The sequence below is a fragment of the Mesoplodon bidens genome (assembly GCF_964165515.1).
Source record: "Mesoplodon bidens genome assembly, chromosome: 3".
Lineage (NCBI taxonomy): Eukaryota > Metazoa > Chordata > Mammalia > Artiodactyla > Ziphiidae > Mesoplodon > Mesoplodon bidens.
In genome coordinates, this window is record NC_138178.1 from 34,919,857 (window position 1) to 34,942,820 (window position 22,964).

The following is a 22,964-nucleotide window of genomic DNA, read 5'->3' on the forward strand; positions in this document are numbered from 1 at the left end:
TATTATCTTTTGTTTTCTTTAGATGCCTGATTGGAAACCAAGACAGGTAGGCTTTTTATAGCAATCTGAGGATGATCCAAGCCTGACATATTTGAAAAGCATGTCTTTGGGTACAACTCATTATGGTAAGTGCTTTGGGGGCCTACGTGGAAAAACTGTCCAGAGCTACTGCCTAGCTACCCCATATAAACTTATAGCCTAGTAAGCCAGAGGACACAATACTAGTTACTCTGTTACATTTTATCCTATCTTAAAGCTATAATAGGAATTAAAGTGATAATGACATTAAAAATAACTAATACTTTTGAGCCTATAATATAGTATGTACCCGGCACTGTTTCTAAGCACTTTCTAGGCATTAATTCTCAAAACAATTCTATGAGGTAGGTACAACTACTATTCCCATTTTATAGATAAAAAACTGAGACTCACAGAGATTAAATAACCTGCCCAATGTCACATGATGAGATACTGATAGAAATGAGATTTGAACTCAAGTTGGCTTAACCACAATGTCATATTACTTTTCAGAGATTAAGTGCAACTGAGAAAGATTACTGGGGAAGGTAGGGTTTGTACTGGTCCTTCAAGAATGGGAAGAATGTCAGTTGCTAGATATGGCAGAGGGAAGAATTTAAGCAAGGGGTAAAAGCTGGAGGTGGGAGAATGCAGGGAAGGTCTGGGGAGAAGCAGGCAGTCGGTATAACTGGACTGTATGGTGCACCGCTGGCCTCTAGGGGGAGCTCAAGACATCTTGACACCCCCCCCTCCCACCCCCGACCTTGCCCTCCACCCCACTGCACATTAAAAGGGTCAAAACGAGGAGCAAGAAGATTCCTCCATAGAGGATGGGTTTTACTTAAACTCAAGGCACTGATTAGGACACATTTCTAGAAGTGGAGCCTTGACAAAGAATAAAGATCACAGCATAGTTGGGCTTGATCTTTCTTGTCTTCACACCTCTTCCATAACTGAGGGATTAGGCCTACAAAGAAGACCATACTTTTCCAGTCTGGTGAGCAAAGGGTGTGGATGTGACATGAAGGAGAGAGGACAGTCAGAATAGAGGAATAAAAGATGAGTTTATCCACAGAGAAATGGGAACTTGGGGCCACTAGAGTGGTTACGAAATAGCTGCTATGATGAATTTCTTGGGAATTATTAGGAAGAGGAAAAACACCCACACATTATTGCCCAGGTAAATCAGATAGCATGAATATGAAGTATGTCTAATCAGGATGGTGATATTATTTTCTTCAGCAAATCCCAGTAGCTCAGGTCAGGGAACTAAAAAACAAGCAAATAAAAATCACCTAAAAGGTGATGTCATCCTAATTGCCTTGAGACATGACATTATGGATTCTTTTAAAGGAGATTGCACAAAGTACCTAAGCCTGCATGTGATCTGCAGTGGTAGGTCAGAAAGTATGTATGACAAGAGATGTTCAGTTTATATCTAGAAAGATGGAATTCTGCTTGAATTGACATGGTGAAATGCATTGATTTTGTATACTGTTAAAAATATTATGTATGCACATTCGTTAAATATGTATGCAAACCGATCTTTGTTTGTTTGTTTGTTATTTTGTGTTATTTTGGTTAAAATATAAAAGAGGTTTCTTAGGTTTTAAAATCATGTGGATGTGATAAATTACCTCGCTTTATTATCTGAAACAGTCAACTCTGTGAAACAGGAGTCCTACTCAGCTGTTATCTGATCTGTGACACAAGATAAAATCATTAATTCCTTTACATCTCCTTGTTCTCTCAACTTATTCTGTGTGTTATCATTTATATACATGGTTGTAATTAAAAATGATGACACAGTAAAAAAAGATCACCTAAAAGGTAACCCACCAGGGTTGAAGATGAGCAGGGTGATTGAGGTAGTGGGTTAAGGAAGGGCATAGTGATCTGACTCTAGAATTGGTTAAGTGAGTGATGAGGAAATGCCAGCCAATAGGAGTGGTTTCTAGTGCAAGAGCAGGAAGTTTGGGGACAACAGGGAAGGAAGAACCAGAGGTCACAGTGAAGCATTAACTAAATAAGCAGGGGCCAGGTGGGGAATGGTAGAAGAGCAGGCAGCTATTTAAGTACCAAGAAATGAGGAAGTCTAGGGTGTCACCCTGCCAAGGGGATGGCTGTCAGTGAAACTGACCATGTTGGGAAATTGGGATATCAGGGTGTGAGAAAGTCATCCACATGGATGCTGGTTGTCCTAGGTGTTGGCAGATGTTGGAGAGAAAGAATGGACCTGGTGGTGGTGTGTCCTGGTGAAAGGTAGAAAGGATGCTGGAGGTCCGCACACGATGCATTTGAAGGTGGGATGAGGGCGGTGTACGTGCTAAGTGTGTGATGACAGAGGGAAAATGGTGCAGAGGCAGGAGAGGTAGGGAGAATGGGTCTGTGCCAAGCTCATCCCTCGGCTCTGATACGGTGGTGGGGAGAAGAGGATGCCATAGGAGCGTGCAGAGGGAGAAGCCAAATTTATGCAAGCCAGGGCCATTGATCCAAGGTGATGGCATCAGGCCAGGCTATGGCTGAAGTGGAGGCCCAGCTCGGGGTGACTTGGCTGTGCTGGGAGAATGCATTCCTGTCTCTTGTCTGCTTCCATGACCTACATGTTGGCAAGCTAGGGAATGAGATAGGGTCAAGGGGAAATACGACTGTCTTTTTTTCCTGCTTTTTTTTCTCCCTAAAACTTATCCTTTTACTCTGCTTTCTACTGCATGCCATAATAATTTACAACTTCATCTTCTACCATATTGCATGCCCTAATAACCACGATGTATTCCACGTGTTATTCTGTTATTATTTTAGAGGAAGCTGCCAGAATTTAATTTCACTCTGCTCCAAGACAGTTTACGGTCCAGCCACATTGCTATGCAACCATCCACAATTAATAAAAATCAGACAGGTAAGCAGCTTGAAGCATGACACTGCGCCACACGCCACAGACATTCTTGAATTCCAGGATACGATAAAACTTGGGGATCTCGAATTTTTGGAATCTCAAGATTTTGAAAACTTATTCTCAAAGAATTCCCAGGGAAAAAAAATTAATGTTGTCTATGAATCACCACAGAGAGGTGGCTAAGAGTGTGGGCTCAGGAATCAGACAGATTTGTGGTCAAAGAGGCCAAGAGGCCCAACTGGCAGCTACAGATCCTTGGTCAAATCTCGGACCTTCTCTACGTCTTGGATTCCTCATCTCTCAATGGGGATAATACCTGGCTCACAATGTTGCTGGGGACTAAATAAGACAGTGCAGTAATGTCTGCAAGGAACTCCACAGAGTAAGTGCTCAATAAATGCCATGAATGCTATGACATTTTTTAAAGTTACTATCGTTTTTCTTACTTGGTAAGTTTCTTCAGGAAAGTTGCTGGTAAACTTAGTAGTATATATACATACATATACGTACATATATATATGTACGTATATGTATGTATATACACAGGATGCATTTGTGAAGCGGGTGGATATTTCTTCAAACTGACTTTTCTTAGAGCTGTATCTTGGTCTTCAATATTATACCATTTGCCGCTTATAACAATCCTGAATTCTGCTTGATTTGCTTTACCTACAGATTAGAAACGTGTTGCTCTATGGAAGATGAAGCCACTCGGGGAGAGGAACAGAATCGGCATATATGGTGAAGCGTGGACTTTCCATACTTACTCCTGCACACAGGCATTCGGCAAGATCTCGCAAGAGGGGGCCCAGGTAGATGCCTGCACACGGTCTCACTGAGGGGAACACGCCGGCCTTTGGCCGTCAGCCTTTGGCATACCTGCTGTCTCCGCTGGGTTCCAACACCACAACTGACAGAACACTGTAATGAGAATCGGGAGACAGAGTCAAACGGAGTGTGAGCAGACACATCCCCCGCAGCAACAGCGACGTCTCCTACGGTGAAACAGGAGGGGTGTTATGTATGGGTGCACCAATAAGTAAGCACTTCCTAGGCTTGAACATCTTTTAGGAGATGGAGATTTTCCCTCACCCCACCACTCCCCATCACTCCCCTCCCCTCCCCTCTGCCTTTTCTCTTCTCTCTTCCTTTCCTCCCTCCCTCCCCTCCTCCCTCCCTCCCTTCCTTCCTTCCTTCCTTCCTTCCTCCTTACTTTCTTCTTTCTTTCTTTCTGAGATAGTAACTAATTTCTAGTAATTTATTATCGTGCGGTTTTATGGTCTTGTAATTGATATCTAATTTATTTTTCAGATATCTAATCTAATTTATTTTTAGCTATTAATATAGTAGGATGACTTTGCTTTTTAAAAAATGACATAATATAGACAATAATATGGTATTAACTTTGTATGGTGACTAGAATTATTGTGGTGATCTTTTCATAACGTATACAAACATTGAATCACTATGTTGCACACCTGAAACGAATATAATATGTCAATTATAGTTCAATAAAAAAAAATTAAAATTAAAAAATGACATACACCCATGATCAAGAATTCAAGGAGTAGAAAAGTATAAAAGGAAAGTTTTTGTTTTAAAAAACACCCAAACTGCTCTACGTAAAAGAACATTAATATTTGATAATCACTGTGTCTATAACATTGATATTTGGTAGTCAATTACATGTGTACATGAAATTTTAATTTAAAATTTTACTGCAATTTTATTAGGTATATTAGAAAAAAATAAACTAAAATAAGATTAAAAGAGTTGCTGAATGCGGATTTTTTTCCACTATTAAGTGATTAATTCCCAAAAGAACTCTCTGAAGTTAAGAAAGAAGATGAAAGAAACCAACAAGAGGTTCGGGTACTTATTTTTACTGACATATTTTGACTTAACAAGAGTATCTGGTAAGCACATTTACATTTCCTCTCACCCATCTCTCCTCTGCAAACATTCCATTTGTTTTTGTTAAATTATTTAGCTAACATCAAGATTTTCTGATATTTACGTTCTGTTCTGAGATGCAACTGCTGGTTGATTACTCTTAATCCTGTGCTTAAATGAATTTACGATTCATCTTCCATCTTTTTTCACCAGCATCTGTGCCTTCCTGGATTTTTTATTTTTAGTCATCTTGGTGCTTCATCATGGCCCTGCAAGTTTTTCGAGACGGGCTTATGGGTATGTATGCTCTGACTGCCTCTCTTGCCTTTCCACACGAAGAACAAGATGAAGAGAAAATACTTGGGTCATACTTCCTTTCCTTTTGAACTGTGCAGACACTGCTTCACTGTCTTCTTGCATCTAATGCTACTGTGAAGGTGTAGGAGGCCAAGCAGAGAATTTTTGTTGTTTATTTGTTTGCCTTTTATGCTCAGAGCCCTTTGGCTCCTTTCTTTACCAATGAAGTTCAGCACCTAAGCAGGCTATGTCTTAGTGGGTCATACTTCAGTGGCACGTAGTATACCATTATGACTTGCAAATTAAAGCTTTTATTAAAGGAAACTAATTCCCCTTAATTATCTCTGAATATTTTTCTGTTCCATTTGTTTTGTTCTTCTCACAAATACCAATTACACTTAGGTCTAATCTCCTCTCTCTGCCTTTCCATATCCATCATTGCCTCTAAAAACCCATTTTACATCTTACCCTTTTTCATATCATTTTATATGAGTTATTCCAGCTTGTATACCATAGCTCTCTGTTTCCAGTCGTTTTAATTACTTTTTGTTGCTTGTAAAGTACAAGCTGCTGTCTAAAGTTCTTCTTTTCACTTTTTTTCCCTGACTATTCCAAGTTGTCTTTTCATCTTCTGTTGACTCATAATCTCTTTCTGAACTCAAACCTCATTTTAAAGCCACTTTCCCCCCAGACATCATGACTATAATTTCCTTGGGAATATGGAGTCTGTTTTTCAGAACTTTTCTCTGGGTAATACCTTTGTGATACTATGCTGTTCACGTGACTCTTGCTTCCTGTTCCTTTCCCCACACCTTAACTTCTTTCTTCCCCTTCAATTTTTTCCCCCAGTTGTGATGCATAGTTTTTTTTGTTTGTTTTTTTGCGGTACGTGGGCCTCTCACTGTTGTGGCCTCTCCCGTTGCGGAGCACAGGCTCCGGACGCGCAGGCTCAGCGGCCATGGCTTACGGGCCCAGCCACTCCGTGGCATGTGGGATCCTCCCGGACTGGGGCATGAACCCGCGTCCCCTGCATCGGCAGGCGGACTCTCAACCACTGCGCCACCAGGGAAGCCCGATGCATAGTTTTTATGCCGGAGCTTTTTGTTTTTTACATCTTTATTGGAGTATAATTGCTTTACAATGGTGTGTTAGTTTCTGCTTTATAACAAAGTGAATCAGTTATACATATACATATGTTCCCATATCTCCTCCCTCCTGCCGGAGCTTTTTAACTGCAGCTGGCTGTTTGTGAATACCACGGGTTTGGGGAACGAGCTAGTGCATTTCCATAAGTTTGCTGTCTTCAACAGTCTGTCACCAAATTTTTATTTCCTTTGCCCATATATCTCTTCAGATTTTGGCATTGAAAGGGTCAGTGGGACTCAGGGAACAGCCTCTTCAGTAACTCGTTCACGGTGTAATCATCCAGCAATTGCTGCCCTCCTTCCTCCACACCACTCCATTTCTGCAGCCTTCCTTGGCTGGGAGGCCTAAACATGTGGCTTCTCCTGCAGCTCCATCTCCCCCATGGCTCTGTAGGGACAATCACGGTGTTTTCAGGGGCAGCGCATGGTCCCCCATCTAGTGTCTGTAATCAAAGAACCATTGAGTAGGCCTTTCAGGACCATCACACTTACTCCCAGGGAAATCTATATCCTGCTCGTGCCTGAGGAAATCTTTGTCAGCCCTCAGCCTTCCCTCTCTCATTTTGGTCCAGATTTTACGGTCTTTGGCAGGTGTGTCTCATAATTGATAGTTTGGGCTTGTGGCCATTTATTTCATTGTTCATTAAAGACAGGATGTTCCTGCTCTTTCATTCTCTTTGTGGGTATTTTGCTGGGTTTCACAGAAGGGGAATGGAATTTTTTTAGATGCCTTTATTGTCCTCTTTAACAGAAAGCCCTAATTATTAATAGTTTTCAATACAGAGGGAAGCTTTTTGTAAGCTTTTGAACAAATAATTAAAAATTACCACTTAGCAACTTATGGTGTATTTTTTTAACACATCAAATCATCATCTAGGAGGTTTCCATAGAATATAAAAACAGTAGTTACATAATTGCCAATCACCACTCATAAGCCATTTCTCATGATCAGTATTTGACTTTTTCTCCCCATTATGAATGGGAAGACCATTTGTAAACCCCTCTTCTGGATGGAGGTCTCACGTGACCTTGTACCTGCTAAGTTCAAGGTTAGCGTGCCATTAGAGAAGGTTCACAGCTGAGACAGCATAGATGACAGGACCAGTGCCATTAATTATGACTCACAAAACAGCAACTTTATGCCAAAGCTTCTATGATTTATTCCATAGAAAAATGGTAGATTCCTCTGGAAGAGCTCATGGGAACAACATACCCTGAGTTCTTGTAACTTTGGAACTATTTGTCTGCGACCTTCAAACTTGAAGATCAGTTGGGCAGGACAGAAAATCCTTGGTTCACATTTCCTCTTTTAGTACATTGAAGATGTTGCTCCATTGTTTTCTACTATGAAGTGGTATTGTTGGGAAGTCTGATGCTAACCTGATTTTCTTTCCCTAGTAAGTGACTTGGTCCTTTTGCCTAGAAACACTAACACATTATTCTCTAATCTTTAACATCCAGTGTCTTTAGTAGAGTATGTCTTGATATTGACCACTCTGGGTCAATTTTCCCAGGTATATGGTGTGCCCTTTCAGTGTGGTGCTTGGAATCTTTTATTTATAGTTTTGTTCTGTTACATTGTTTTGGTTTTCTTTTCTCAGGACTCTAATCGGGTCTCATCCTTCAGACCAAACTCTAAAGCTGCATTTTCTACAACACTTTCCTGGGACTCAGGCAGACTCAGATGTTTCCCCTCAATTTTCACTTATTTCTGTAGATGGGACAACTTTATTGGACTTTATATACAATTTTTTTCATCGGTCTGCCTCATTCAACTGTGAGCTCATTGAAGACTGTATTCTTGATTGTCTCAGATTCCTGGTACCTGGAGTAATCAATCATAGCAGTGCTCAGTAAATGACTGTGAAGATACTGAGCTGTGGCAATAGGCATACTCAATTTAGAAGAAGATTCTACAAGTCTATTTATTTCAGTCAACAAGTAAGAGCATTTCTATCCTAAGTACCTGTCTTATCAATAAGCTGAAACTGTCTTGTTGATAAGATTGTGTGTGTGTGTGTGAATATCCCTTTCATGCAGTTGTGTGCTAGTAAATGTTTCACAACAGGTTCATGGAAAAGAGGGCCCTGATTGTAACATTTGCCAATTTCTGTGGTGTAAATATTCCCATCAGGGCTGATTTCAAGCTGTCATCCAAATGTCATTGAATACAAGGTAGGAAGAGATCACAATTGGTTCTCGAAAGCTAGTATGAACTGGCTCCAACACACTACTGCCTTCCTGAGTCATAATTAATAAATCTATTGAAAACTGGAAAGCCATATTTGGAAATCCATGTGTCCTGGGCATATCTTGAGCTGTACTTTGTAAAATGCCTCATGTATAGAGATCTTTCCCTTTTTACTTAGCATATGGACATATTTCAAGAATTGAAGAGTTGGCAGGTATAGGTAACTGCATACAGGAGGCAAAGTCAGAGATGATCAGAAGTGTTGGAAAGATGCTGGTGCACTGACAGGGACAGGAAGTACGTGGGGGAGCTGGCTGGGAATGAAGAGGGTGTCCCTTTGCTTTCCCATAATGAGGATACATCCTACTTGGGGAGCTAAGGACAGGTACTGAAGAGAACGCTGGAAACTGTTCCTGGAGACAGAGAGTCACCTATAGAAGTCAGAGAAGTCCCACCACAGAATCATCAATGGAGGAAAAATGCAGTGATAAAAATCAAAGGGTCAAATACTGAGCTTTTTGGAGATTTGGAAGAAGGCAAACCAATAGAAAAGATGCAGTTGGGTAAGTAGGAAAAATAAATAACACCGAGAAACACCCTGAAGGAGAATGATGAAAGTGGACAAAATGGCCAAATGCTCCATCAAAGTAGAGAGAACAAAGAATGAGGAGAGGCTACTGGATTTCAGTCAAAGGAATAGGGTCACAAAACAGTCCACAAGGGGTATGTGGATTGCAGAAACCCACCTTTAGGGAAGACTGCCCCATATAAGTGTCGATGCTCCTTTTTTTTTTTTTCAAATTTATTTATTTATGTAATTTATTTATTTTTGGCTGTGTTGGGTCTTCGTTGCAGTGCACGGGCTTCTCATTGCGGTGGCTTCTCCTTTTGTGGAGCACGGGCTCCAGGCGTGTGGGCTTCAGCAATTGTGGCACACAGGCTCGGTAGTTGTGGCTTGCAGGCCCTAGAGCGCAGGCTCAGTAGTTGTGGCACACGGGCTTAGCTGCCTTGCGGCATGTGGGATCTTCCCAGACCAGGGCTCGAACCTGTGTCCCCTGCATTGGCAGGCAGATTCTCAACCACTGCGCCACCAGGCAAGCCAATACTCCTTTTTGGTAACTAGAAAAGCAGTGTAAGAATTGAAGTTTCCTTTCTGCCTAAAACTGGGTTCAGATCTAAGGAAATCAAGGAAAAGGAATGAGCCAATGAATGAACAAAGCCCAAACATGCCATGAATAGAGCTAGTGTCGGGGAGAGAGGAGTATTCCAGCTGCAGCCTGAGAGGCCTGGCTCGGCGAAAAGCAGAAATTCTGGTATGGCTTTTCAGTCTCTCTGGGTTCAGGGGTAGTGGCCAGTTCCAATGTGGAAGGGCCTCATCCAGAACCACAAGAATGAGCCATCCCATGCCAGAGGGACGAGCCTGGCAAAAAGCTTTAGGGACACTGGCAATTTGGCATCAGAGTCTCTGTCAAAACAAAGCAACTCAGAAATGAGAGAAAATTTCAACCATCAAGAGAAAAGCTGAATTCCGTAGGAAACACAAACTGCTGGGCGACACGTGGGACTAACTGGACCCAAGTCTGAACGCTGGCTCTGCCTTCCTGTGCACATGGGCACACCTGCTCCTCCTCCCAGATGCAGGTGTCCTGGAGATGTGGCCTTGGTTAGGAGCAGGAAGATGTCCTGACTGTGCTTGGGCTGACCTCTTGGAGTGTGCACAAGCTTGCTCTCGCCTTGGTGAATGGTTGCCTAGGAAACTGATCTGCCTCAGGTCCAGCCCAGCCACGTGGCTAACCTCTTCTGTCTCCTCTTCTTTCTTCCAGCAAAATCTCTTCCAGTGAATGATTTTCCTGTCCTCTGTTAGCTGGCCTGAGCTTTACTACAGCTCACTACTTCAACACCATTTTGCATTTCCCCTGTCTTTGCAAAGGCTCTTGAGGAGGAGTATTTACCTGCTCAGAGGTCTATAGGGCCCAAGGACCTGTCAGCAATCTCATGGCCACTGGCCTCAAGGACACTATAGGCCAGATGAGAAGACCATGTGGATGCTCAGGAAGTAGCTCCCCATTAAAACGCAATAAAAAAAAAAAACCTGGGGTCATTATAAGTTAAAGCTGGGAAATGCTGTATGATTTTAGGGAGTGGAAGACTTCAGAGGAGGGAAGCTTAGAGCTGGGCCCAGGATTTGAGGGTAACAACAAGAGCAAAGACACAAGGCAAGCCTGAGTAAATGTGGTAAAGGGTGTTAATTTAGTGAAACATACCCAGCAACTACAAATTCCGTTATTCACAGAGGGAATGGACAGGAGAGGAAAGCAAGGATGTCAGCCCCAGCCTCTCCTCTAAAAGGCCAGTGAGAAGAGTTTGTTCAGGAGGTAGGATGGAACTGTGAAGGCCTCTTTTTTCTCAGAGGAAATAAGAAAAGAGATGAGGAGGGTGTGGTATTTTAGAGCACGGCAGGGGTTCTAGGTGCTCCCGGGCTGCATCCAGAAACAAGGTGCCCACCCACCACCTCCGCTCATGCCTTGTCTTTCCCTTTTCCTGCCTCTGCCTCTTGGGTTAGGGCAGCACTTGCTCACAGAAGTTATTTCCCAGAGCCATCCCTACTTTGGACACATTGAAGGGCTAAGCAACCCTCCCAAGGATGAGGGGCAGGTAGGGAAATGCTTCTCAAAGGGTAATGTGCCTGACAACACCTGGGGATCTTGTTCAAATGCAGATTCTGATTCCGTAGGTCAGGGTGCGACTTGAGATTCTCATCTCTTACAAGTTCCCAGCTTCTAAAAAGATGCCCACTTGGCTGGTCCCTGTGTCACACTGAGTGCAGTAAGGTGACCAAGCATTCACGATGCCAAGAGTTCTCTCCACAAATGCGTGGCTATCCCCTCCCTGAAGTTCAGCCCCTAACCTTATGGAGACGGTAACCAGAAGCATTTAATGAGGGTTTAGGGAAACATTTAGGTAGACCCTCAGTGACCTGGATGAGGACCATGACTTGTGGCCTGTCAGTTAAGATAGTTTATACATACTAGCACTTAATTGAGCTAGACAGTTAAAACAGGAAAAATATAAAGCTGTAGAACATGCAGATAAAAGTACTATCAATCCAACCTATTCCAAAAGGATGCTCAGGGGGATGGGAAGGCTCCACTCTGTTAGGTGTTTCCATACCTAATATCTCATGTTATCCTCAGAACAACCACTGTGTGAAAAGAAAGGAAAATGGAGGCTCACACAGGTTAAGGATATGGAACGAGGTCACCTGCAGGCATTAAAGCTTGTAGGTTCCATCATGGGTCTGTTTGGCTCAGAAGCTCTTGTTCTTGCATGAGACACATGAGTGTACACAGTTTATACTAAACTTGGGTCACACAAACTCAGGTTTGAATCCTAGCTCTACCCTTGGGAAAGCGACTTCAGTCTGAATGTACCTCTGTTTTCTCATCTACAGAAATGGATACATCTGCTCCCAAGGCCGTCGTAGGATGAGACGGGAGTGGTATCATACAATAGGTTGCAACCGTAGCATCACTGAATTTAGGACTCAGGGAAGTTCATAAATGTCAGTTACTGCCCTCTCTTATTTCTTGAGATTATTTCTAAGGTTAGATTGCCCCTCTGTTCCCAGAAGATATACATTTGGGGCAGTGACTGGAGATTAGAAGACCCTCATTACAGACCTCAACTACCTGCTTCAGAATCTTTGCTAAAACCTCAGCCTATAGACAGTAAAGATGCAGCAAGACTGGAAGAAAGAGCTGGAATAAGAATAAAGGGGGCTGGAATATGAGTCCCATCAGTTCAAGGAAAGCCCTGCAAGGTATTCTGGGAAACTGAAAGTTGATTTTTCCGACCTGTAGGAGGTGACTTGATGGACGCAGTGATGGGAATACTTTGAGGTGTTAGATGGTGTGGAGATGAGAGAGTGGTACAGAGGCCGGGAATCTGGTGGGCAGTGTAATATCAAAGAGAGAACCCTTGGAATAAGGTTAAAAGGCATGGATTCTGCTCCTACCGTGCAGCTTATTTCAGCTATTTGGGTTTAATTTTCCCCACCTGAAAAATGAGGCATTGCTACTAGACTATATTAAGTCCTGCCAACACTAAAATGATAGTTTGGAATTCTGCTTATTGCAATTAATGTGAACTTGAGAGGGTAAATGGTAAAATCAGCAATGGTATCAACAGAATGCAGAGGAAGTAAAGGTATGGAAAATTTTTCAGAAAGTTGAAATGTCAGGGTTTAATAAATAATTCTATATAAGGAGACCTAAGGCAGAGAAGAACCAAACCGATTTTGAGTTAATCCTGGGATACAATGACTTTGGTTCTTCCAAAAGAAAGAAGTAACGGGATTTGGTTTAGGAGAAACTTGTTGAGTACAGTTTAAGTAATATTGAGTAAAAACTGAAAACGGATCATTAAGTGTAGGTCTGGACCAGGGCACTTACACAACCCAGAGAGTGAGTTAAGTGCCTCCTGAAATTTTGCACCCTAGACATTCCACTCACCTCAAACTAGCCCCAGCTCTCATCTCAGGGAGGAAATATCGAAAGGCTGAAAAAAGGGAGGAGCAGAAAAGAAGGGACGGTGAAGTTTGCAATGGCCCTTACCTTTGACCAGTCTCCCACAGTTAGATGTGGAGGACAGTCTGTTCTGGCACAGGACTTATGAGAAGATGCCTTGGGTCCTTGACACAATTCATCTGAGAGACTCAGAAAGCTGCCATCCGTTAACAGCTGCTGACAGGTGACCCTGCGATTCTGAGTTCCCCCACCACAGGTCCTGGAACACTGAGAAGACAGAAGGAGGTGAGTCAACGGGCTTGGCCCTCTTCAACTTAGTGCAATGCAGGGCTCTTACAATCATCAGCCTGGCGGCCGTGGAGTCACCAGTCTGCCATACCTGCTGCCATTCTTCAATATGCCAGCTGGGAGGGCAATCAAACTGATTGCATGCTTGTAAGGCATGGGGCTTCTCATCTTGGCATTCCTCAGGAGGGGAGGGGGATTCCCCAGGGTGCAGGCAGTACACTTCTCGCGTCTGGATTCCAACACCACAGGTAGCTGAGCAGGGTCCCCAAGAGCCCGTGTGCCACCTGTACCAAAAAAAACAAGTGGGCAACATTAACTGTCCAATGGACTCTGTGCAGCAACCAGAGCATGGACAAGTTCCTCTCTGGACTTCCAGACTCCACCCACCACATCCAGATCCTGGAGTCACAGCATCAACATATGCAATTAAAGTACAGAAATACAATGTTTCAAGGCAAGAAGTGTCAGGAAAGGGTTTAAAGATTTTACCTGTTTGGGAAAGTCCAGAGTAAATTTCTCTCCATCCTAACCTACCACCCTACAGCAATAATAAAATCTTAGTTTTGTTTTGAATAGAGCCCCAAGGCAAGGATGATTTATATAGGTGCCAAAAGAATTTTAAATGCTTAAAAGCACACTTCAGGAAATTTTCAGGGCACCTGGATTCATTATTTGGAATATCCTTAAGAAAATTCTTTTATGTTAGGATTACAACATATATATATATATATATATATATATATATATATATATATATATATATATATATATGTATATGTATATGAAATGTGATTCCTTTCCAATAAGATCTTGGAAAAATCAGGTTTTCTCATGAAACATCTGTAAAAATTAAAACCCAGGGCAGCTGCTCATGATACATATTTCCAAGTTGCCTTCAAAAAAGATTCTCTCAATTCACACTCTCACCAAAAGCAAGTGAGATGGCCTGGTATCTTACAGCCACACCAACACTGGACAATATCATTTTAAAAAGTCTCTGCCCGTCTGATGGGTAAAAAATTGTATACAATGATTATTTTAATTTGTGGATATTTAATTCTTAGTAATCATGAATTTTTAACTAGTTACTGTAAAGATATATCATGAGGAAAGAATTTTTAAATGCTTAAAATGTACGTTAATAAAAAATGCTTGCTCCAGGGTAGTTTGTAACAGCAAAAAATTAATTAATTAATTAATTAAATTTTACAAAGTGGAAGGAGGCCATCTAAACATTTAATAATAAAGGGCAAAGTAAATAATTGTCTATTCATAAAGCACCATGCTAGCAGCCATTAAAGGTAAAGTAGATATATAGTTAATGACATGGAAATACATTCATGTATTTTTATTAGAAAATAGGTCATAAAATAGCCGTGTTATTTTATGCACTATAAACGCATGCAGAAAAAGAATATGGATAATTACACATTGAAATGTTAACAGTGATGATCTCTAAGTGATAGGATTTTTATTTTCTTTATTCTTGCTAGTATCTTTCTCCTGATTTTCCTTATAATAAACATTCATTATCAGAAAAAATAAGTTCTTTGAAAAATTATTAGTGTTTATCTAAAGGTGATTTTTCAGTTTTTCTGATTTCTAACTTTCTCTAATAAACATGTTTTACTTATGTGACTAAGAGAAAAAATGAAGAACAGTATTAAAGACAAATAGAGCAAAAAGAGTAAAATCTTAATTTATGAAGGCAAGAGTTCACAATGATGATATAACAAATAAGGAGACTGAATAACAAGCACAAATATGTATGAAATATGAGATGTTAGATATAAGAAAAATGGAAGGATATGTAATAAAAAAATTTTAAGCTGTGAAATACTTCTCTAAGCTCCTGGCTTATCAAAAAGATGAATTTTAATAAGAACATAGAGAACTGAATAATACATTTGAAAATTTTGATGAAATACATGTTATTAGGCAACTACAAAAAGTTCTATTCAAGAAAGGGACTAGAGCTTGCTAATTGTGTAACTGAGTGCCTATAAGTTTCTAGGAAACAAGTGAATTCCTATGTTATTTATAATGTTCCAAAGTAAAGAAGAGGATTAAATATTTTAATGTATATTATGAAGCTCGGTAAAACCTGAGCACAAAATCTGACAAATGTATATAAAAAATATTTTTTACATATGGTTATATATTCTGAATTCTAAATAAAAGAGAAATATAAATCCTAAGTAAAATGAAAGCAAGTCAATCAAAGGATTAAAATAATACACAGTACATGCTGTGGACTGAATGTTTGTATCTCTCCCCAAATTCTTATGTTGAACCCCTAACCTCCAATGTGATAGTGTTTGGAAATTAGGCCTTTAGGTAGAAATTAGGGTTAGAAGAGGCCGTAAGGGTGGGGCCTCCCTGATGGGAATAGTGCCCTTGTAAGAAGATAAACCAGAGAGCTTGCTCTCTCTCTCTCTCTCTCTCTCTCTCTCTCTTTCTGCCATAAAAGGACACAGTGAGAAGGCAGCTGTCAGCAAGCTGGGAAGAGAGCTGTCATCAAACACTGTACCCTGCTGGCACCTTGATCTTAAAAGTTCTAGCCTCCAGAACTGTGAGAAAATAAACTTTTGTTGTTTAAGCCACCTAGTCTATCACATTTCTGACCACAGTGGAACTATATTAGATAATCCCCCAAATATTTAGAAATTATGCAATAACCTTTTAAATTACTCATGGGTCAAAGAAGAAATCACAATGAAAATTAGGCAGTATTTTTAAATGCATGTTAAAAAATATGAAATGTCAAAATCTGTGGGATGCAGCTAAAGCCATGATTAGAAGAAAATCAATGTCTTAAATGCATATATTAAAATGAAAGAAAGACTGAAAACAATAATCTATTTCAAGAAATTTAAAAAACAGTATATTAGACCAAAAAAAGTAAAGGAGAGGAAACAAAAAAAGAGATGAGAACAGAAATGAGTAAACTAGAAAACAAAAGTTGGCTGTTCAAAAGACATATAAAATTGATAAATTTATGGTGAACTATGAAGAACAAAAAAAGAGACAGCATAAACATAAGAAATTTAAGGGGAATCTCAAAGGCATTAAAAATAATAAAAGTATAATAGGTGTAAAATGAAAAACGTTATGTCAAACAATAAATAAATTTGAATTTAAATAAATTTAAAAATTTGATTTTTTTAACTTTAGAAATTAAAAAATTCAATTAACATGCAAAAAGACAAATGAATATATAAACCAGCATTTATATTCCTTTAGCACTTATCCTTAAATTATAGCATATATCACTATAAATGTTGATAATAAAGTCTAGAGTTTCTTGGTATCTCTATTCCTTTTCTTGATCAAGATGAAAGGGCTTCTTGAACTACTCTCATCTGTTACTGTTGTCTAGAATTCTGTTTCTCCTGACTTTTCCATACTTATTTTAATCACTCCTGTTTTGTTTTGTTTTTCTACAGGTTTGGTTGAGTTCATTATATTTTTCATTCTGCTTTCTCCTCTGCTATCTTTTATCCTTAGAGTTACCCTTGGAAATTTAAAGGGCCTATTTAACATCTCTAGAGTTAATCAAAATTATTTCCATCTTCACAAATAGTACAAGGGGCTTAAAGCACTTTAACTCCACAATCAACATTTGACCCAGTTTTAAAAGGCTTTGTTGTCCAATATCTATTTCAAATCCACATTCAGATATTATTATTGACTTGCACAGTCAGTGATTCTTTTTTAGATAGCTGTCTTTACAATGTACTTTGGTCAGTATTCATTCTTATATCTCAGACTGTCCCTCTAGGATCAGTTTTCTGCTTAATAAACACATTCTTTTAAAATTATCTTTAGTGAAAGTTTGCAGATAGTAAAGTCTCCTGGTTTTGCTCACCTAGAATTTCTAACATAATAGTAGTTAACATTTATCGATCACTTACCATGGGCCAAGCTCTTTTTCGAGTACTTTACATGTATTAACACACTTAATCCTCACACCACCTGTAAGGCCACGGTTTGCTGACCCCATTACAATCTGAAAACACCTTTGAAATATTGTTCACTAAGTATGCGATTCCAGGCTGACAGTTATTTCCTCTGAGCCATTTGAAGATAATATTCCACTATTACTAATGAGAAGAATACTGTCAGTTTTTGCTGTTCTTCTTATACATCTCTTCTCTCTGATTGCTTTTGAGATATTTTCTTTGTCTTTGGAGCTCCAAGGCTTCCCAACCATGTGTCTAGGTGTATATCTCTTTTTTATTTTTCCTGCTTGGGATTTGTTGTAACTCTAGATTCTCAGGATTCATATTTTTCATTAACTTCAAAATATTCTCAGCCATTATCTCTTTGAATATTACCTGCTATCTTTTTGTAGCTTCATTTAGATACATATCTTCTCAATATTTCCTCTGTATTTCTTATCTCTAGTGCATATTTTACATATCTCGTTTGCTCTCTGTGCTTTTTTCCAGGTAATTTCTTCAGATCTCTCTTCTACTTCACCTGTTTGCCCCAATCCATAACTTTTAAATGTCAGTGATTTTAAATTTAACCTCTAGATATTCTATTAGGTTGAACCATATGAAATTGCCAATATTTGACCATTTTTAACCAATGAAATTTAAGTTTTATATGGTTCAACCTAATATTTGGTTCTTTAAAAAAACTGTCCAAGTATTTTTGATAGGTTGTTCCTAGCTTAGGTTTTCATTTCCAGTTTTATACCTTTAAGTATTTTAAACAAACTTATTTTATATTCTGTATCTGATAATTCCAATTATCTGATGCTCTGTGTATCTGATTTCCCACTGATTCTCCCATGCTGTTTATTCCTGAGTATTTTGATTTTTGATTATGAGGTCATTCCCATTAGGTCTTTGTGGGAATTTTAAGTTCTAGGTGGAAGTTACATCATTCCTCTACACAGAATTTGCATTCTGTCTGTCAAAACCAATGTGAATTAATTTTTCAGATCACATAGTCAGATGGATATAACCCCCTCTCCTGCATAAAGGGCTGTTGGTAGCTGTCCCCAGGGAGGTACTAACTTTTATCCTGGGTTACCACTCCAGATTCATGCCTCAGCTTCGTTTTGGCTACTGAGGATTTCCCCTACTTTCTTACAAGCTTAGTTCTACATTTCAAGTTATTTTTACATATTTTACCTGGTATTTTAGGAGCTTTAACAAAAGGGCATTCAGGATATCTAGTCCATCACAAGGCTAAAATTGGACATCCACATTCATATACTTGAAAGTTTAGCAAGTTTAGCTCTAGGATGATCATGACTTTCCCTGAGTTCTCTGAATATGTTATGCCTTTGTTTTTTGGAAACTCCACTTGTTAATAAGTTCTTGGGGTTAATATGTCTTTCATGTCTTATAGCTTTTAAGAATTTCTTGTCATCCCTGATTTTCTGCAGTCTCACTATGCCCTATCAAAGTGGGGATTTGTTTTCACTTATTTCTCTTGATACTAGAAGTATTTTTTCCTGAGTTTTAGTAAACAGTTTAATATCTTGCTTCTCTGCTATTATTTCCCTATTTCTGCAATTTCTTCTCTTTTCCCCAAATCATCAACCTTCTGTGGTTTGATTCATTTGACATCCTCAGCACTTATCTTCAAGTCACCAACTCTTTCAATTGTCTATAGCTTACTCCTTTATTTCATTGACTTTTTTTCATTTCTAGGTTTTCTAATGTTTTCTTTATAATACACATCTACTCTACCACATTCCTGCCTATTTCTATTTCAAAATTTCTAGTTCTTTACATGGATATTATTTATTAGTTATTTCTCCAAAGATCCCAATAATACTTAGTTTAAAGTACTTTCAGATTGTTCTTATATTTTAATTTCTTCTGGAGTGAATTCATCTTTCAACTATTGAATCTGTGGACTATCTTCATAAGTATTAGATTTTTTTACATGCTTTGGAACTTCATTTTGCAGCCTCAACTGGAAGAGGGTACTCTCTCCCTCCACCTCCTTCAATCCTCTTCTCTGTCTCTTAACCCTTCCTGTCTCAGTTTTGTTTGCCTCCATCTAGTCCTCCAGGGTCTCCAGTCTAGAACGAGGTCTTCTATGGACAATGTGGCACAGAAGCACTGTAAGGACATTGATGATCCAACCACCAAGCCAACAGGTAATCTGGGGCGGTATCTGGTCCCAGGCCTCTATCTGTGTCTGTCCTTCCTCTCCACAAGTAAGCAGCCTCAGGTAAACAATGGCTTCAGGTTGTGATTAGCAGCAGCTTTTTTTCTTTTTTTTTTTTCACAAAGAAGCAAAGAACATGGGTCCTTTCCCACAAATTAAAAGGAAGATGGTAAGTCCCTGCTATCCATAGTATTGGATATAATTGGAAGTATATAAGTTAATCTATTAATTAGCCTACTAATATCTAAATTTCCAGGAGCTTTAGAGGTGAAGGAAATCACCTATAGTAGATATATAGGTCATACTTTGATGACAATCAGACTACATGGCTAAATAATTAGAAGGCTTTTGTCGCACTATTAAAACAACTCAGCTTAACTATGTAATTTATTTGAAGTGACTTCAGGATGATCAGTCTTTCAAGAAAGTATGTAACTAGAAGAATCAATTAGTGCCATAAGGAAGCAGAAGTGGAACCATTTTTATTCAAGAAATGGATAACAATTTCTTATTAACAGACAATGAACTAAACACAGAATTTTTTTTTTTAATTCAAGAACTGGGTAACAAGTCGGTACAGAAACACATTACTCTTGCCTCCTGTTTCCCTACTTCCCTGTCTAGCTGTGTTGAATCCTGTCATAGAAGAAGGCTCTTCTCAGACTAGTGGGACTATTAAGTAACCCCGCATGTTTCTAGGAACCGCTGGCTCTCTCTTGGAAAAAGCAAACTCCATAAATAGCAGACACTCAGCAGTTACAGGGTAGACCAAGGGGAGTAACCCCATAAAAGCAAATAAACATATAACACCCCACCTTGGAGAGTTCAGGCTAATACATTAAATGCATTTGCCTTTGGGTAAATAAAGATCTACTGACTGTCCAATCCAGTCTCACTGGTAAGTTTCACCCTGCTGTAATATTTTACTGCTATTGCCCTTGGAGTCAGTAAATATTTGTATGTAAATATTGTGCAACATCCTGTTCCTGTTATTCCTACACCACTGGTTTCTAGAACCTAAAACATTTTTGTAAAATTACCTTTATTTTGGCACCAACCCTTTGTCTCTGCTGGGTTTTTTTTCCAATATGACTCTCAAACTTCAAAAAGTTTATTAAATTTGCAACTTCAAAATGAGGAATAGTATTTCTCTCACATAAAAGCAGACCCTTAATTTTGCAAAGTGGCCAAGATATACTGTGTGTTGCCTTAGTCCTAGCTTGAAAGCTCTGTGAGCAAGATGCTGCTGAAGAAGATAATGTGCAGGATCTCTCGCTGAGGCTGAGGGAAGGAAGGGATCCTGCACGTGGGCTGGTGCGTGAATAAACCAGCATGCTTCCATCGGCAGCCTTAAGGAACAGTTTCTAGACTTGTTGTCAAATCTTGCCCTGATTGGTAAGCCAAGGAAGGACAGCACCGCAAAACAAACTCAACCCTGCCTTGGCCTCCTGGGCAGGTCAAGCAAAGGCTGTTATTCTTAGAACTAAAACAAACCCTGAGCATTTCAAACAACTCATGAGTAGATACGAGGATAATTGCAAAAACACTAGGCAGAGTCCTAGAGATGTGAGTGAGAAATGCAACCTGAAAGCATGACTCAACAATGAAAGACTAGAGCTGAAAGGGACCTTGGTGATCATAAAGTCTGACACTTTTCCTCAACATTCAGATTAAGAAACTAGGCCCAGAGAGCTAAGGGACATGTCTGAAATGCCTTGATGGAGGTAGAACTAGGGCTCTATCCTGTTCCCCTGACCCATTCCCACTTCTCTCTGGACTAAGACTTACCCCTATCAAGTGTCTAAGGTTAGGGTCCCATTTCACATTGTTGGACTTCATTATACCAGTAAGAAGTGAGCCACTGCTTACTTTTATGGGAGAGTATTAGCTTATTTCCTGGAGGAGGGCTCCAGGCAGAGGGCACTGTATGTGCAAAGGCCCAGAAGGCATGAATAAGCATGAACATGGGTCATAGTGAATAATTTAGTGTGGCTGCTGGGCAAGTTCCTCAGTGTGAACACCTCTGTGTGTGTGTGTGTGTGTGTAGTGTGTGATGAGGTAAGAGTGGTCATGACAGGAAATGTGGTTCAAGAACCTAAAACCAGGGTAACAAAGACTTTATTTGCTGTTATGAGTTGAACTCTTTTCTTCAAAAAGATGTTGAAGTCCTAACTGCTAGTGCCTAGAAATGCGCCTTTATTTGGAAATAGGGTCTTTACAGATGATCAAGCTAGGATGAGGTCATTAGATATTGGGCCCTGATCCAATATGAGTAGTGACCTTATAAAAGGGAAATTTCGATGCAGAGACATACAGAGGGAAGAGGATATGAAAACACATGAGGAATGCCATCCACAAGCTAAGGAACGCTCAAGCTACCAGAAGTTAGGAGAGAGGCACAGAACAGGTTTTCCCTCACAGCCCTCTGAAGGAACCAACCCTGCCAAAACACCTTGTTTATGGACTTCTAGTCTCCAGATTGGTGAGACAATAGACTTCTATTGTTTAAGCCACTCAGTTTGTGGTACTTTGTTATGGCAGCCCAAGGAAACAAATAACTATGCCAAAGTAAAGAATGTGGATATTCCACAGGTAAAGGGAAGTCATTGAAGGGTTTTTTGTGGAAGTTCACACGGTCATTCTACAATTTAGAAGGATCTTTCATAGTCACATGTGTGCGTATGGATCAGGGAAACATTAGAAGCAGGAGTTATTTAGGAACTAAGAAACCGTTCAGTCAAAACATCGGAATCAAGGCAGTTAGGAATGGCTAGGACCTGGGAATTATCATACTAAGACAAATATCAAATGATATCGCTTATATGTGGAATCTAAAATATGGTACAAATCAATGAAACAAAAACAGACTCACAGACATAGAGAACAGACTTGTGGTTGCCAAGAGGGAGGGGTTTGGGGAGGGAAGTACTGGGAGCTTGGGATTAGCAGATGCAAACTATTATAAATAGGATGGATAAACAACAAGGTCCTACTGTATAGCACAGGGAACTATATTCAATATCCTGTGATAAACCATAATGAAAAAAATATGAAAAATAATATATATATGTATAACTGAGTCACTTTGCTGTACAGAAGAAATTAACACAACATTGTAAATTAACTATACTTCAATAAAATTTAGAAACAAAACAAAAACCCTGGAGCACAGAGGGGCATGATTTGGGAAGCAGTATTTTTGAAGGATGCTCTGAGCATTTCTGGAACAGACAGCAGAGATGCAATGATATTCATGGCTACAAATCTAAAAGCAGAGTCAACATCTTGATGAAGAATATTTGCGGCACTATATAAACAGTAAAAAGGAAGTGACAAGCTAAGGAAAAACTATTGCAGATTCACATGGAAGCAGGGTTTAAATGGGGGATACTCAAGTGGAATTGTGGCAGGTTGGGTACCTCATTTAAGGACATTTATTAAAAATTTGTAATTGATCTCATCATCTCTATCACTGTTCTCCCCATTTCAGGGTTTGAGCAGTCTTTTAAAATTTGACTTTATCATTTCATTGTGTAAAGCCTCCAATGGCTCCCCACTGATTCTCTGGATCACAT

The 22,964-nt window shown here is 39.6% G+C and overlaps 1 protein-coding gene across 1 annotated transcript in view; it reads right to left on the reverse strand.

Moving 5' to 3' along the window:
- The window catches only part of ADAMTSL3 (ADAMTS like 3), a 367,745-nt gene that overhangs the window by 76,544 nt on the left and 268,237 nt on the right, over positions 1-22,964 (reverse strand). The window contains 3 exon segments of the mRNA XM_081230123.1: positions 3,682-3,835; positions 13,054-13,233; positions 13,346-13,538. Coding sequence (XP_081086249.1) covers positions 3,682-3,835; positions 13,054-13,233; positions 13,346-13,538 — 527 coding nt within the window.